This window comes from Castor canadensis, chromosome 6 (genome assembly GCF_047511655.1).
Source record: "Castor canadensis chromosome 6, mCasCan1.hap1v2, whole genome shotgun sequence".
Classification (NCBI taxonomy): domain Eukaryota; kingdom Metazoa; phylum Chordata; class Mammalia; order Rodentia; family Castoridae; genus Castor; species Castor canadensis.
In genome coordinates this window covers 85,077,518-85,094,791 of record NC_133391.1, presented here as the reverse complement: position 1 = coordinate 85,094,791, position 17,274 = coordinate 85,077,518, and the positions used below count along the sequence as shown (strand labels likewise).

Below are 17,274 nucleotides of genomic sequence, written 5' to 3'. Positions count from 1 at the left end.
CCCACATTGCCTTTCATTTAGTAGATTCATTTTGTTAATGTTTGTTGCATTTTGTGTTTACATGTTTTTATATTTTTCAAGCCATAATACAAATACCATGATAATTAAAAACTTTTTTTTTCACCATGCAGATTCTGCAAATATGGGTAATTCCTGCATAATAAAATACTTACATCACTATATAAGAAAATTAATATTAATTTAAGAATATGTTTGTCTTAGTCCACTTCTGCTGCTGTAATAAAATAACTCAGACAAGGTAATTTATAAACAAGAGAAATAAGGGCTCCATCTTTTAGCATATTTGCCTTGGTGCTAAATTCCAGCATATGAATTTTGTAGGAACATGTACATTCAAACTATAGCAATGTTTAATGTAATGGTCCACATTCAGTCTCTTAAGTTGTCCCTAAATTTCTTTTTTGATCCAGGATTTAATCAGGTTTCATGCGTTGCATTTGGTTCTCATGCTTTTTTATTCTCTTCTATTTCCAAATAGTCCCATGCTTTCATTGTTTGCTGTTAATGATCTGTTTTCTCTTTAAAGACATGGTATTTGTGTCTCTTGGGATTTGTGTGGTTTCTTAGAACATTATCCATCTAAAACTTACTTACAATTTGCTTTTTCTTTCTAATTCTTGGAGATTGCTGGAGATAGTTTTTAGTTCCAAGTTTTTTCTTTATAAAATCTCATTCCAACTTTAAATATACATTAGCTGAATTTTTTTCATTTGTTTGCATTAAGTTAAAGATAAGAAAACTAGTAGATTTATGTTGCATTTGATTCCTTGGCACTAGTCAGCATTTGAAATTCAAATTAAAAAGAGAAGTCTGCAAGACATTCTCCCCTCATTGCCATCTTCACCTTTTAACCGGTAGTTATATGTAGGAATATAGATGTAATCACTGTGAATATTATAAGGCAGTAGCAGTCTGTGTCTTTGACAAATGTACAATTTCAAGTGAGAAACAGATTAAAATGCAAATGATGGTTAAGCAAGTTAATAGATACAACCAGAGGTTAGCACAGTCAGAAAAAATTTAAACTCCTTCTGTCTCTGGTATTTGTGTTGAGCTGTCATTCAGTGAGTGTTCTCCTTTGTTTCTTATTTTGCTTTTTCAGTTATCATAGTCTAATATATTTTAGGAGCTAGTGTACCTTTTTGGGAGGAGGTCAGAAGTAACTTTTAAGTAGTGTTTTCAAAGCTGTAAGAATCATACTTTGGTTGAGAGGAAAGGGAAAATTTCAGTGAGGAAGGGACTGCTCTGGGTGGTTGAGGGAGGTCACTGGAGCCTTTTCTCCAATCACACTAAGACTATCCTTCTTGTGTGCCTTTACTACATTTTTCACAGAGATTTCTTCTACCAATTATTGTGTATAAGAATTGCTTCTTCTCTAATAGCTCCCTGAGGTTGGGACTAGTACCTTTTTTGGGGTGTGTGTGTGTGGGGAGGGTGTTGGGAATAGAATGCAGGACCTCCTGCTTGTTAAGCAAATACCACTGAGTCACATCCTCTGTCCCATGATCTGTACTTGTTATCCTTGTGTATTCAGGACCTCATTCAGTGCCTGGCATATTGTTGGCATTTAATAAGAACCTATCCAGTGAATAAATGCATGAACAGAAATCTCTTATGAAGATACACAGCAAAAAGAAAAAATATAAACTTTTACTGGGCAGCTACAGTAATGGTTGGCCTTGCTGTTAGATTGATTTATTGCTGAGGTGCTCAGTTAGAACCCAAATTTATTGAGGAACCTGGAACAGCACTGAAATTGTTTAGTGGAATCCAGAAGCATTTAAAAAAATTTTTATTTATTTATTTATTTTATTTATTTATTTATATTCATACGTGCATACAATGTTTGGGTCATTTCTCCTCCCTCCCTCCACAGAAGCATTTTTTTAATCATGTTTTTTTAGGGGTGAGGATAGGATCCCTGGTTCCAACTACTTCCCCTGGTAGGCTTAGAGCACCAGGTGTTGCCATTCAACCAGAAATCAAGTTAAAGGGGAGAATGACTGAAAATGGAACAATATGGAAAAGAAGTTCAGATACTACAGTCTATTTAGGTGTGGGTAGAAGAACTCACATGGAAAGTTTTGTTTAGCTAATTCTAATAACTTTCCTCTGGATTTTGCCTAATACGAGATTGATGAAGTCAACTCTTAATTACTTGTCTAGAAAAGGGGGATGGAGTAAAAAATTAAAAAGTCAGAAAACCCCAGCTTTTGAAGGAATTCTTAGAGTCATACATGCACGTGGGTGCTGGAGGCTCTGTAAATGCAGCATGCTTGCCATGAAGCAGCTAGGAAGGGGGAAGATACCTGTTATGGAAACACAATTAGGAGATTTTTTTCAGAGAAGTAACTGTCTTGATATAAATAGTGTAATGGGCCCCAAGTACTCATCACCCACCAAACTTCAGCAATTTTGTTATTCTTGTTTCATCTACAAGATTGGAGTATTTTTTTTTTCCTGGAGTATTTCAAAGCATTCTGTCATAATCCTCCTCCACCACTTGCTCTTCCATTTTCTTTCTTTGCATTCTCTCATGCTTAATTCTAATGACTCCTTTTAAAATAAGTCTCTCCAAAACCAAATACATTTTTTATCTCCTCTAACCTCGCAATAACCCTGCAAAGTAGGGTTATCCCCATTTTAAGCATCCAGGAATGTACTTTACAACACTCTTAAATGATGGAGTTAGGATTTGAACTCAAGACTTCCTTTTCCAAATATACCACCGGCATACATTTTTGCAGATAAATGAACATACCCACATTCACTTCTCTTGTAAATGTCCCTCAAGGTTTATTGGAGAAGTTCTTTCTTAATAAAGCTTTTTTGAGTTCCCGGCTTATCTGTGCTCCTTCTTTTCTCTATCTTTGTAGCACCTTTTACCTTATGCTTTTATGTTCAGTGAAGCCTTCCTTTGTGGGCCCTAAGAATGTATTTTCAGTATCCCACTAAGTTTGTAGCCAGTCTGTATTTGTGTACCTGTTGAATTCTATGGTACTTTGTTTCCATGTATGTCATCTCTAGTAGGCTGTGAGATTTTTGAGACTAGGGTTTATAATCCTGGTACCAAGAAATCTGTGGCAAATAGGTGCTGAATGCATGCTTGCTGAGTGAATCAGTTGTGTTTTCCTTACCTGTAAATCTACTACCTTGGAAATTGTGTGAAGGCTTTTCAGATTTTACTTATCTTTATATTCCTAATATTTATCTCTCATGGTTACCCAAAAATACCTGTTAATTTACATGAATTCCTTAAAAAAATTCTGTTAATAATTCTACTCTTCTTAAATAAATTTAAATGTCAGCATTTCACATATATTTAAAATTAAAGTAAAATAGTTAAATTAAGAGGAAACATGTTGCTTATTTATTTATAATAGACTTTCAGAGTTTTTATTCATTTTTTTCTCTCAATGAAAGATTGATAGCCATTAATGTTGTTCCAATAGTGTGGTCACTCTAGTGCTATTTCAATTGCATTTAACTTTCATTTTAAAATGAGCTAGAAGTAACACTTTCAAATAAAGAAAGCACAGGAGGAATTTTAATTTTAAAATTTCATTTTTTAAAATTTATTTTTATTAACATATCCAAAGTAAGGGACTTCATTATGACATTTTCATACAAAGATACCAGTATTGTGTTCATCAGGGGGCCAAGGGCAGCATGTATTAGTTGGTAATGAACAAAGTTGTCTTTGGAGTTGAACTTTGGTGACTGTTCATTCCTGCCTATTTAAGTGCTTCTGAAAAAGATCTCATTTTTGTATTCCCTGTGGGGTCAGTTGTTTGGTTTGCAACAGTGGTTATTACTTGCTTGCTCAGTGACTTTTGGCTTTCTATCTTGCTGCTGGCAGCTTAATATTTTCTTCAGATAGAATCGGTGTTTCTGGCTTCTGTCATTATAGAAGCATGTAACAGGTAAGAAATACCTTGAGATAATTTGTTTTGTACTTTGATTAATGACTCTTTATTCCTTATCACTATACAAACATTCTGATAATTTAACTTGAGCCATAAAGTGATTCTGATAGGTTTTAGGTCAAGGATTATGAATTCAAATGCTGTAGAATTTGTAGTTCATGAGAGTATCTTTTGGAGGAAGCATGAAGGATTTCCTATTTTTAGTGCACAGTTTTTATTAATCTATTTGCCAATTTTTCTAAATTAGCCAACATGGTACAGTGGTACACTTGAATCTCTTTAGCAATGTTAAGGAAATAATGAAACACATATGTTTGATCATAAAACGTCTACCTTAAAATAAGTTGCCCTAACTTGAAAGACAATGTTCAATACAGATTAAACTTCCTTTATGCTATAAAAAAACAGTATTTCTGACTTTTACTTGGAGAATGTGAAGGTGCCAGTTGTAGAGCCAAAAACTGAAGAACAGGACACATTTTAGAACAGATATTTCCATGTACCCTTACAGTCACAAGATATATGTAGATTCTGTCATCTTCCCAAAAAAGCTAAGTTATCTGGTTTACATTTTTTGCTGTTTAATAACTTTCATTTCTGTTTATGAAGTAAGTATATATAGATTAATTTTATGCAAATTAAATCTCTGATTTTAGAAAAAGAGCCATTTAATGGTTCTTTTAAAATTTTCAATCATTCCTGAGAAAATTCAATCTATAAGTACTCAGTTGATTCTAACTACCAAATTGAATACCATTAAACAAAGTAGATTTAAATAAATCTAAATAGTCAGTAGTTTAGTAGGATTTTTACTAATTTCACTTTTTAAAAAGATGCCTTAAAAAATAGATACCTTTGGTAATAGTATGCATACACATTTGTATAATATTCTGTTTTTGATTTATAATTAGTATCTACTCAGTCATAATAATTTTTATTTTAAAGTCTCAAATCTTTTAAAAAGGGGTTGCTCTTGCAATGATGTATAGTAAATTGAATGTGTACTATATTCTTGGTAGTAACCTAAGCCCTAGCGATATAAAAATGAAAAATCCATGATTTTCTTATTTTCATTTAGCTCATAGGCTAGTGGAAGAAATATACTTGAGAAAATAGTATATTTATACTATGAGATGTTATAAAATGCAGATATGAATACAACCCCAGAGAGCTGAGAAAAGGGAGTACCTAATCCAGCCTGGGTAATAGTTGTGGAGAAGAATTCACGGAGAATACAGCTTTAAAGTTTGATTGTTGATGATTTTCCAGGCTGACGTGAGTAGAAAGACATTTAGCCTAAGTGAACAGCTTCTGCAGAGGCACAAATGTATACACAGGAGGTATTTCAGGAGCCATAAATATTAAGTTGTGTGACTATTACAAAGGGTGGGAAATTGTCTTGATCTTTGATTACCCGGCAAAGGATTTTGAATTTTAACCTAAAATTGGGTTTAAATTTATACCTAACTCTATAAGTACTAATAAAATTAATACCCAGTATTACCTAGTATCCTAAGGAATGAAGAGAGTAAAGTATAGATTGCAGGGCACTAAAGATACCTATGCAGTGTTAGGTGGTCTCAGCCAGTTAATTCATTTTACAGAGTTTTATTGTCTACTGTATACAAGATGCTATTCTAAGAATTGTAGATATAGTTGGGATCAGAATGGAGTATTTCCCTACCTGACGAGAATTCACATTACAAATCAATAGATGATCTCATCCCTCTTCTGTAATTTTTGGGTACAGCATGATTGTATAATTTCTTTTCATCATCTTGTGGTTAGCCTAAGATGTGCCTAACATCTTCTTTACCTCATATTATTACTGGAAGAATATTCCTGAATTTGTGAAATCCTGTTCATATTATTGTTATTCCTCTAAGCTGTAGTTTACAGCCCATGTATTTTTTAAAAAAAATTTGAGGTTTTTCTTGAGATAGTTGTCAATTACCTTGCAGTCATAAGAGATAATACAGAGAGATACGTTTTACACTTTTTTCTCTTTCTACTTATATGATCTGTTTATTCATTTGTCAGTATCTGTTTTTATACTTTGACTAATTTTTAACACTCCCTCCCCCTTACCAATGCTGACCCTTCAGCAATTCCTCATTCACAGCCAGATTTTTTTACCCTAACTTGTTCTTGTGGGGGTTTCTGCTCTGGTATTATGTGAGTCTGTATTTACCTCTCTGTCTCACCAGTCTTAGGGAAAGTAGTTTACCCTGTTACCTCATTTCTTTTACTCATCTAAGAAGGTTTTCAATTTTTTAGTTTACTTAGGTTTTTATTTGTTGTTAGGATGGACTGTTGACTTCCATGTTTTTTTCATGCTCCTCAGAAGGTGGAAATTTTAGCTTGTGTCCTCATTCTGTTCACATGGGCTTTCATAGAGCAAACAGTTTTACTTCTGATGAGGCCCACTTTTCCTTTTTCAGATTATGGACTTGGTGCTATTCTTTAGGTTGTGCTTTACTTTAGATTCTGAAGATTTCCTTTTTTTTTTTTTTTTTTAAAGAAATCTAAATCTTAGCACCGTCGTGTTTACATAGATCCTGTTGAGTTAATTTTTTATAAAGTGTTTTTTTTTTCCAATAGATGTCCAGTTGTTGTAGTACCATTTGTTGAAAAGGCTAATTGTTCTCCTTTGATTGCTTTTAGACATGTCTGTTGAGCGTATTTGATCTATTTCTGGATGCTGTATTCTTTTCCAATGATCTATTATTGTTTATCCTCAACTAGTGCCACACTGTCTTGATTTCTGTAGCTATACAGCATCTTATTCAGCAAGATAGACCACCTTTCTTCAGATACTGTTTTATCCCTTTTCTTTCTTTTCTCCTTGGCCTCTGATGAAAGAAAAGTTTGTGTCTTCTGTTAGTGATCCATAGGTCCCTAAGGCTTTGTTCATTTTTTCCTGTTTTTTCTGTGTCATTTGGATTGGGTAAACTCTGTTGTTCTGTCCTCAGGTTCATTGATTACATCCTCTGTCATCTTCACTCTACTATGGAGTACATTTAGCAAGTTTTAAAATTTCTGTTACTGCATTTTTTAGTTTTGTAATTTCCATCTAATTATTTTTACAACTTGTATTCCTTTGGTTAAATCTTTTATTTTACCTTTGCTTTAAGAGAATTTGTAATCATTGAAGCATTTGTGGTATGGCTGCTTTAAAATCCTTGTAAAGTTATTCTGGCATAGGCATTATCTTAGTGTTGGTATTTGTTGATTATGTTTTCTCATTCAAGTTATGCCTTTCTTGATTCTTGGACTGACAAATGATTTCTGATCAAATCCTAGATAATTTATGAATTATATTAGGAGACGTGGGATCTATTTCAATCTTTTATTTTCATAGGCAGTCATCTTGTTTAGTTTTAGCATTCAGGTCTTAGTGTATTTTTTGTGGACTGAAGTTCTGATGACAGTTTAGTTTTCAAGTCTTGACGCTGTTCTTTTGGCTTGCGTCATTTATAGGTAACTCTTGGGTTCCCTCTGGCCACAGTTCCTGTAGAAAACTCTTAGATAAAGTCTGGGATATGGGGAAAGGGTGTGCTTGGATTTTCCTACCATGTCCTATTCCCCTAATGTCTCTGGGATGGGGAGGATTGGGAGAGTTTCGGACCTATGGTTTTCTGGGGACTTACTGCAAAAGGTAAGTCTCTCTTGCCAGTTCTGCCAGTCTGCTCTGATGTCTCTGGTGGAGAGGGGATTCTTTGGCCTGTGGGGACAAAGAGGTTCCTGTTAGGGTTGCTTGCTATAATTGTGTCTCTGTTGCGGATTCCTCCTGCCTTGGTTTCTCTAGATGGAAAAGGAGTCTCAGGCTTTGTGGGGAAGGAGAATGCCTCGCCTTGCTATTTGTTTTTGGTGATATTCCCAGTTCATCTCCCTTGCTGCTGGTGTCTGCTTCCCTTGATGTTGTCAGAGGGACTTCTCTTCTGGGAAGAATTAGGTTACAGGGGCTGCCCTCTGTTATGAGGCTAATGGCTGAAGAGCAGGGTTTTGGTGACCTTCCTCTGTTGGGTGAGGGGAGCACAAGACACCCTGCCTCTGTGCTGTTCTTCTAGTTCTAGAGTTCCAAAGAAATGTGAATTCTTTCCTCCTTTCAGAAGTCTTCTTTGGTTATATTTTGTGCTATTTCCAGGATTTTTATTTGTGCTTAATCGGGAGGAGCTAGGATAAATTGTCTCTGCCATCTTGTTTGGATCAGAAGCTATTTTCCTTTGAGTTTCAGTTTCTGTGGCACATGAGCATGAAGGTAAATAGGTGAGGACATGTTGCCTGGAGTTGACTTTGTCTTACAAGATTCCATTAGCCTACATGGTAGCTCAAGCCTATGATTCTAGCTACTTGGGAAGCAGAGATTGGAAGGATTATGTTTCAAGGCCCACGTGGGCCAAAAGTTTGTGAGACCCCATCTTAACCAATGGCTGGGTGTGGTGGTGTGTATCTGTGATCCTGACTATGCAGGGAAGCACAAATAGGAGCTTTGCAGCCAGGCCGCCCTGTAAGATCCTATCTCAAAAATAAATATCACAAAAAGATCTGGGGGTGTGGCTCAAGTGAACTCAAATCTGAGTTCAACCCCCCAGTAATGCAAAAAAAAAAAAAAAAAAAAGATTTCAGTAAACATTGTTTAATCCTGGGCTTAAATGTTACGCACCAGTTTGTTACAGAGCACTGGTCCTTGCGTTTCTAAAGTGCTGTGCTGGTATAAAGCAGCAGTCCTCTTTATCTTCTTGACTTCTCTCCTTTAGCCTGCTGCTCTCTATTTGCTTGTTTTCAGACTGGGATATCCAGGGAGAATTCTCACAGTTTGTTAAATCTTCTTCCTCAGAATGTCTTCTGCACACACTGCAGGGTAGGGCACATTGCTGTGTTACCTAGGGCACCAGCGTCTTCTGTCTCTCCATTGAAATCATGCCGTGTAATCCATGGCATGAGGTAGTTCTCCTTTATTTGCTGATGGTATGTTTGAAATTTTTATTTTTCTTAAAAAATCTATTTTTTATTATTTTTTGATAGGAGACTCTGAGGAACTGATTAACAATACTGATTTTATCCAAAATTCTAGTAAAGATTTTCATCTATCACCTGCAAGCAGTTGACACTCAAATTTGGATTTTTAGTCTTATTATTTTACTTAAAAAGCTGCACATTCTCATTCTTCCCTTTCTGTTGATACTGCCCCCATTCTTTCTTACTCAAGTCTTGGAGGTTTCCTTGGATCATCTTTTTGGTTCTCTAATCCATTTGCCAGGTTAAGATTCTCCCATCTTAATTCTTAGGGACCCTGTCAATTCTAGATCTTCATTTCTTAAGTTTTATTGCTAAAACAGCTTTTTAGTTTGCCTTCTTAGTTCTCATTTGATCTTTGTTCCTCTCTTTAAGCTGTAGTATACTCAGCTGCCAGATCAAAATCTATTTCTATCTCTTGAACTGTAACATATCTGAGAAATTTTCACAAACTGGACGTGGCACAGGCAGATTCATCCTTTTAAAGTATCATGTTCATTGCTTTAGTATTCTGCCTCAAAAACCAACTAATTACTGGGATTCAAGGAGTTTGAGCTCTATTAGTTTCCTGAGCAGAGGAATAGCAGGAGGTAAATTGGCATGCGGTCTCCTACTGCTTGTCACATAAAGCATGATTTTGGAGACAATTTTTTTTCTTTTCTTTTTAAAAAAAAACTGCACCTTATATTCAGTTTTGTTGCATAATGGCCCTTCCTGTTCCTCTTGACTTTAAAATCTAAATCACTATTCTAGTCCTAGTTCATATATTGCCATTTCTAGGAAGCTTTCTGGGTAATTCATGTGTTTTATAATTTTCTCTTTAAAAATTCTTTTTTTTTTGAATGAGTAATGTCAATATATTCACTTAGACTGGCATTCAGAGATACAAAGGAATATACAAGCCACACATGGTAGCACATGTCTGTAATCATAGCACTCTGGAGGCTGAGGTAGGAGGTTGTGAGTTCAAAGCCAGCCGGGGCTACTTAGTGAGACCCTTTTTAAAACAAACAAACAAGCAAACAAAAGTGTATGATGATAGTTCTCCCCCAATCCTGTGTCAGGCTACCATGTGTTCTAAAAATATTTTGTATGCTTATAAGCAAAATGAATATTGTTCTTCCTCATTTATAGAAGTACCAAGTTAGCATACTAAGTTCTCCATCTTTCTTTTTTTTCAATTAGTTCCTTTTTTTTTTTTTTTTTTGATGGTACTGGGGTTTTAATTTAGGATCTTGAGCCAGTTCTGCCAGTCTGCTTTGGTGTCTGTAGATGGGGGAGGAGATTCTATGGCCTGAGGGGACAAAGAGGCTCCTGATGGGGTTGCTTGCTATAATTGGGTCTCTCTTGTTGATGTCCTGTCTTTGTTTCTCCAGATGGAAAAGGAGAATCTCAGGCTTTGTGTTATCATGATGTATTTAGAAACAGAGGTAATCTTTATGCCAAGTTACAGAATAAAGTGAACCACCATTACTTTTTTAAAAAAAGTAAAATATTTTACCTTTCTTTGCCCCCAAAATGTACCTTATTCTTCTCTTGAAAACATGGGATAAGATAGGATGTATCTCCCCCAAGGTTTAGTTGAGCTGCTGGTAAAACAACAGAAAATCGTTCATTGTTTTGTGCTTTAGAAAGGATACAGTATGTCAAAGTAATTTTAATTTTTTCAAGGCATTGTTATTAAAAATCTAAGGCCTCCTGCATGCTAGTCAAGTTCTTTACTACTGAGCGAAACCCCAGGCCTCAAAGTCCTTTTTTGAAAAGCTACTTGTATGCCAAATGAAAAACTGGAATAATCCTATGTGATATTGAAGTGAGTAAGTTAGTTGTTTTGTGTGGACTTACTTATACTAAGGTCCATATCGTGTCTTGGTTGCTACTTTGGAAAATGTAATGCAGTGGAGTTTTTTCACAACTCAGATTTTTTTCCTCTAATTACTTTGTAGTTCATAAATTTGGACATCTTTCAGTTGGGTTAATTTATAATTTATTCAATATGGAAAACCCTTATTTTGGTCATATTTTTAGATGAGATCACTGAGATTAGAGAGAGAAAATTCTTGTGTTTCTGTGAGGTTTATAGGATATCAACTTAATTAACAAGACATTGTTTTCTGGTATGGATGACATAGAACTAGAAATAGAAGGTATTTTTCTATATTTCTTCTATTGGACTCAAAGATTCACTGCGTGACATTCTAGGAAACTTGGGGGAAGGAGGGACAAAATAAATTCCAGCATAGTTTTTAGGATTTATAGTAAACAAGGAGGATATTTTGGGAGAAGTTTATGATAACTGACTTGAATATAGTCATAAGTTATGCTGTTTTTAAACAACTTTTTAAAGTTATACTTCACTTTACTATCCATTTCCTGTTGCAGTAACAACTGGTACTGTTCTGTGGTACAACAGTACCACAGAGCAAGTTTTATAAAGAAAAGAGGTTTATTTTTGCTCAGGGTTTTGGAGGTTGAAGATTGAGGGGCTACATCTGGTGATGGCCTTGGCCTTCTTGTTGGTAGAGTCCTAAGGTGGTGCAGAGTGCCACAGGATGTGTGTGTGTGTGTGTGTGTGTGTGTGTGTGTGTGTGTGTGTGTGTGTGTGTGTTTGTGTGTGTGTGTGTGTGTAGGGAGAGAGGAACTGTCAATTACCGTAGCATTAACTTTTGAAATCAGAAAGTGTGAATCCTGCAACTTTTTACAAGGCTTTTAAATAGTTATTCTTACTCCTTTGCCTTATCATATATATTTTAGTATTGGCTTGTTCATTTCTGCAAAATGGCAAGGTAATATATTAGCATGGATTACATTAAGTCTATATATCAAAGTGGGGAATCTTGCTTTCTTAACAGCATTAAATATTTTTGAATATGAGCCTTTAAATTTATTCAGGTCTTTTAAAATTTCTTTCAACAATGTTTTATAGTGTTAAGGGTACAAGTTTTGCCTTTTTCTTAAGTTTATTCCTAAGTGTCTTACTCCTTTTTAATGTTATTATAAATAACATTGCTTCTTAATTTCATTTTGGGTTGATTGTTGCTAGTATATAGAAATAGAATTGGTTTTTATGTATTGACCTTACACACTTTAAGTGTTAGTTAGCTTTACATCATTGTGACCACCTACCTGCAAAAAACAACATACAGGAGGAGGGACTTATTTTGACTCAGGTTTTAGTCCATGGTCACTTGGCTTTGTGTTTCTGGGCCTGTAGTAAGGTGTGGGAGCATGTGTCAGAAGTTGCTCACCTCATGGAAGCTAAGATGCAGAGAGTGAAGAGAGGACTGGAGATGAGGTATAACCTTCAAAGGCACCCACCAGTGACCTGTTTCCACCTGTTAGGCCTCACCTCCTAGAGTTTCCATCATCTCCCAAAATTCTACCACCAGCTGGGGAATAAGCATTCAACACATGTGCCTATAGGGGATATTTCATATTTAAACTATAACAACTTATAATATTACTAAACTCATTTATTCTAATAATTTTTTATTTAATTCCTTAGGATTTCTATATATAAGATGATGTAGTCTACAAATAAAAATAGTTTGTAATCTGAATGTCTTTTATTTATGTCATTGCAATGTCTAGAGCCTCCAGTATAATGTTGAATAGAAGTCAGCAATAGAGTAAATAGCCTCATCTTGTTTCTGATCTTTGGAAGAAAGCGTTCAGTTGTAATGATTTTTATTTTACCCTAAAAAGAATGGCCATAAATTTGCTTCAAAGACTAATTTCCATTCAATTTAAGTTTTTTTTTTTCTTGTGTTTACCTACACAGATATGTGCTGATTAGAAGTCTCACTTGTGCAGTGTGGAGGATAAGCAGTGCTTTACAAAAATGGGGTTTGGGAGTGATCTGAAGAATTCACATGAAGCTGTGTTAAAATTGCAAGACTGGGAATTACGGTTACTGGAAACGGTGAAGAAATTTATGGCTCTGAGAATAAAAAGTGATAAAGAATATGCATCTACTTTACAGAACCTTTGTAATCAAGTTGATAAGGAAAGTACTGTTCAAATGAATTATGTCAGTAATGTATCCAAGGTAAGAATAATTTCATCATTCATTATGTATAACATCATAATTGTCCTTAAAGCAAATAGATCATACTATGGAATGAGCATACCAAGTCAACTTGTAGTGTTAAATTTTTTCTGAGTATTGTTTTAGCTGTGTCCTGTAAATTTTTATGTGCATAATACTTTTTCAGTTCAGAATGCATTTTAATTTACCTTTTGATTTCTTTTCTTTCTTTTTTTTTTGTTTGACTCGTGTATCTTCTCAGTCTTATAAATATTTGGGTTTTTTCCAGATATCTTTTCATTGTTGATTTTGAATTTAGTTCCACTGTTTCCCATGAGCCTGTTTACAACTTGTATAACTTGAATGCTTTTAAGTTTAAGAATATGTATTTGGTCTGTCTTGACAACTGTTTCATGTGCACTTGATACTATGTATTTTCTGTTGTTAGTTGAATTATGCTATATATGGACAATAAGTCCAAGATTGTTGGTTGTGGTATTTATGTCTTTTATTTTTGGGTTGGGAATTTGTAGAGAAACAGAAACAATAGGATCTTGTTTATAGGGATGTGTAACAGGGGGCTTATTATGGTGGTCAAGAAGTCCTATAAGCTAGAAAGCCAAGAAAGCTGGTGATGAAGCTCAGTGTGAATCAGAAGGCTTGAATCAGGGGAACTGATGTTATAAGTCCCAGTCTTAGGTTGAAGATGAAAGCATTGGGAGATATTGGCATAAGTCCCAGAATACAAAGGACCAAAAATCTGGAGTTCTGTTGTTAAAGGAGAAGATGGATGTCTCAATTTCAGAAGAAAGAGCAAATTGTCTTTTCTCCTCCTTTTCATTCTAGTAGGCCCTCTATAGATTAAATGATGTCTTCCCACATTGGTGAGGACAGATCTTCTGTATTCAGTCGACTGATTCAAATGTTAATCTCTTCCATAGATACTATCATTGGCAGATCCAGAAATAATGTTTTGCCAGCTATTTGTCTCATGACCCAAACAGACACATAAAATTAACCATCACAGTTTTTTTTTCCTCATTTTTGTTTACCTGCTCCACCAGTTATCAAGAGAGGGGTTTTGAAATCCCTAATTATAATTGTGAATTTGTCTATTTCTACTTGCAATTTAATCAATTTTGCATATATTTTGAATCTCTGTAATTAGATACATAAATGTTTAAAATTGTTATATCTTCTTGTCAATTGATGCATTTACTGGATGAAAAATGTTTAGGATTTTTATTTTTTCCTTATGTATTGGCTCCTTTATTATTGTGAAGTTACCTTCATTTTTAGTAATAATCATTAGTAAAAATGTTACTGTAAAATTTACTCTGTCTGATATTAATATAATCTCTCCCGCTTTCCTGGTTAATGTTAGCATGGCATGTCTTTTTTCATCATATTTCGATATTACATTAAAAGTGGCTTCTTGCCCAGTACCACTGTAATCCTAGCTACTTGGGAAGCTGAGATTAGGAGGATCACGGTTCAAGGCCAGCCCAGGCAAAAAGTTCTTGTGAACCTGTCTCCAAAAATAAACAGAGCAAAATGGACTGTAAGTGTGGCTCAAGTGGTAGAGTGCATGTTTGAACAAAGTCCTGAGTTCAAACCACAATACCCCCCCCACAAAAAAGTGGGTTCTTGAAAATAGCATATACTTGAGTCTTATTTTATCTCTTAATATGACAATCTCGGGCATTTAGTTAGTATGTTTAAAGTATTTCATTTTACTTATGCAGTGCTAGAGGTCCACCCCAGACCTTGCACATACTAGGCAAGTGATATACCACTTAGCTGCATCCCTAGTTAGATTTAATGTGATTATAGATATGGATAGGTTTACTTCTCATTTTGCCTTTTTGTTTTTCCTTGTTTTATCTACTTTTTCTTTGTTCTAATTGTTCATTTTCCTTTCTAATTTTGATTTTTAAATTTTCTTAAATTTAAATTGTTTTCAAGTGGCATATAAAAACACAAATGTTATACATATTAATGGGTTACCACGTAATGTTTCGACACACTTATAAATGTGTAGTATTAGGTTAAACATGTCTGTTTCCTCAAACAGATACTCCTTTATGGTGAAAACATTTAAAGTCCTCTTTTCTTTTGGTGGGATTGGGGTTTGAACTCAGGGTTTCACACTTATAAAGCAGGCGCTCTACCGCTTGAGCCACACCTCTAGTCCCCAAAGTCCTTTTTCTTTTTTTAGCTTTTTGAAACCCACAGTGTATTATCATTATCTATAGTTACTCTGATGTGCAGTAGCACATCAGAACTTGCTTCTAACTAGCCATAAATTAGTACCTATTCACCAATTTTTCCATCTCTTTTCTTCCCTAGCCTCTTATAACCAACATACTATTCTTTACTGTTTATGAGATCAATTTTTTAAAAAAAATATTATACATACATGAGGGAGATCAGTACTTGTCTTTCCATGCCTGGTCTATTTCACTTGTCATAATCATCTCCATTCCACCCATGTTGTTTCTGATGACAGTATTTCATCTTTTTATGACTGAATAGTATTTCTTTGTGTCTTTTGTTCTATATTTTCTTCATCTGTTCTTCAGTTGATAGATGCTTAGATTCTTTCCATTTCTTTGTTGTTGTCAATAATGCCGCAATGAATTTGAGAGTGTAAATATATGTTTGATATTCTGATTTAATTTGGATATATTCCCACTAGAGGGATTGCTGGGTCATATAGTAGTTATGTTTTAAAATTTTTGAGAGATCTCTATTCTGTTTTCTACAATGTGTGTACTAACATACTTTTCTACCAACAGTGTGCAGAGATTCCCTTTTTTCCACATCTCTACCAGTACTTACCTTTTGTCTTTTTGATAATGGCCATCCTTACTGGGGTGAGGTGTTAACTGATTCAATTCGTATTTCCCTAATGATTACTGATGTTGAGCATTTTCCTATATACCTATTCTACATACCTATTTGTATGTCTTTGTTTGAGAAGTGTCTGTTTAGGTCTATACCTATTTTTTAATCAGATTGCTATTTTGCTATTAAGGTTTTTTTAGCTCCTTATATATTCTAGATACTAATCTTTGGCCAGATGTATAGTTTTCAGATGTTTTGTACCATTTTGTAGGTTTTCTCTTCACTCTGCTGATTGTTTTCTTTTCTGTGAAGCTTTGTAGTTTGATGTAATCCTCTTTTTCAATATTTGATTTTTTTTTCTTATGTTTTTTGGGTCTTGTCTAGAAAAATCCTGAAGCGTTTCCCTTATATTTTCTTCTAGTAGTTTCTGGCTTTATAGTTAAGTCTTCAGTGCATTTTAAGTTGATTCAAAGTGGTGAATAGTGAGGGTCTAGTTTCATCTGCATGTGGCTATCCATTTTTTCTTTTACCATTTATTTAAGAGATTGTTCTGTCTCTACTGTGTATTCTTAGCATCTTTGTTGAAACTCAGTGGGATGTAGATGTGTGGGATTTTTTTTAAGGCTCTCTATTCTGTTCCATTGGTCTGTTTTATGCCACTACCATAGTGCTTGATTATCATAGATTTGTTGTATATTTTGTAGTTAGGTGGTATAATTCCTCCTCATTATTCTTTTTATTCAAAATTACTTTGGCTATTTGGGTTTTTTTTAGTGGTTTCATACAAATTTTAGGATTATTTTTTCTAGTTACATGAAGAATGTCATTGGTATTTTAATAGGGATTGCATTGAATGTGTAGAGTATTTTTTTTGTAATTCTATTTTTATCTAATTTGGTGGATTGTTTCCTATTACTTGTTTATTATGCTATGTTAGCGATTGCTTTAAGGTTTATAATATTTCTCTTTTCTTACTATAACTATATATTATTTATATATATGACACGAATCCCACATAAAGAATTATTACTTCTATAAATAATTATCTTTTGATCAATTTAAATAAAAACATGCTTTTATATTTGCATACAGCTTTTATCTTCTTTACTTCCTTGCACAGACTTATGTTTCTTTTTGATGTCATTTTACTTCTGCCTGAAGGGCTTCCTTTAATATTTCTTACAATGCAGTTCTGCTGGTAGTGGATTTTTTAAGATTTTGGACTTGAGAAAATATCTTTATGTTGTCTCTGATTTTGGAAAAATTTTTACTGTGTATAGAAATCTAGTTTGTAATTTTTTTATTACTGTAAATATACTGCTATGTTGTCATCTTGCATTCTTTCTGAAAAATATGTATCTAATTTTTTCCCATTGGTTTGGGATTTTCTCATTGCTAGTGCTTTGAAAGCAATTTGTTATGCTTTTTTAAATG

At 34.3% G+C, this 17,274-nt stretch overlaps 1 protein-coding gene across 14 annotated transcripts in view; it reads left to right on the top strand.

The window, feature by feature from the left end:
- Positions 1-17,274, top strand: part of Fer (FER tyrosine kinase) — a 486,842-nt gene that overhangs the window by 56,187 nt on the left and 413,381 nt on the right. For all 14 annotated transcript variants that reach the window (XR_012449076.1, XM_074076987.1, XM_074076984.1 and 11 more), the window contains one exon: positions 12,748-13,014. Coding sequence is in view for 13 of the 14 variants with exons in the window: in XM_074076987.1 (XP_073933088.1) it covers positions 12,808-13,014 (207 nt within the window). In the remaining variant the exon portion in view is untranslated. The remainder of the gene's footprint in view (positions 1-12,747; positions 13,015-17,274) is intronic.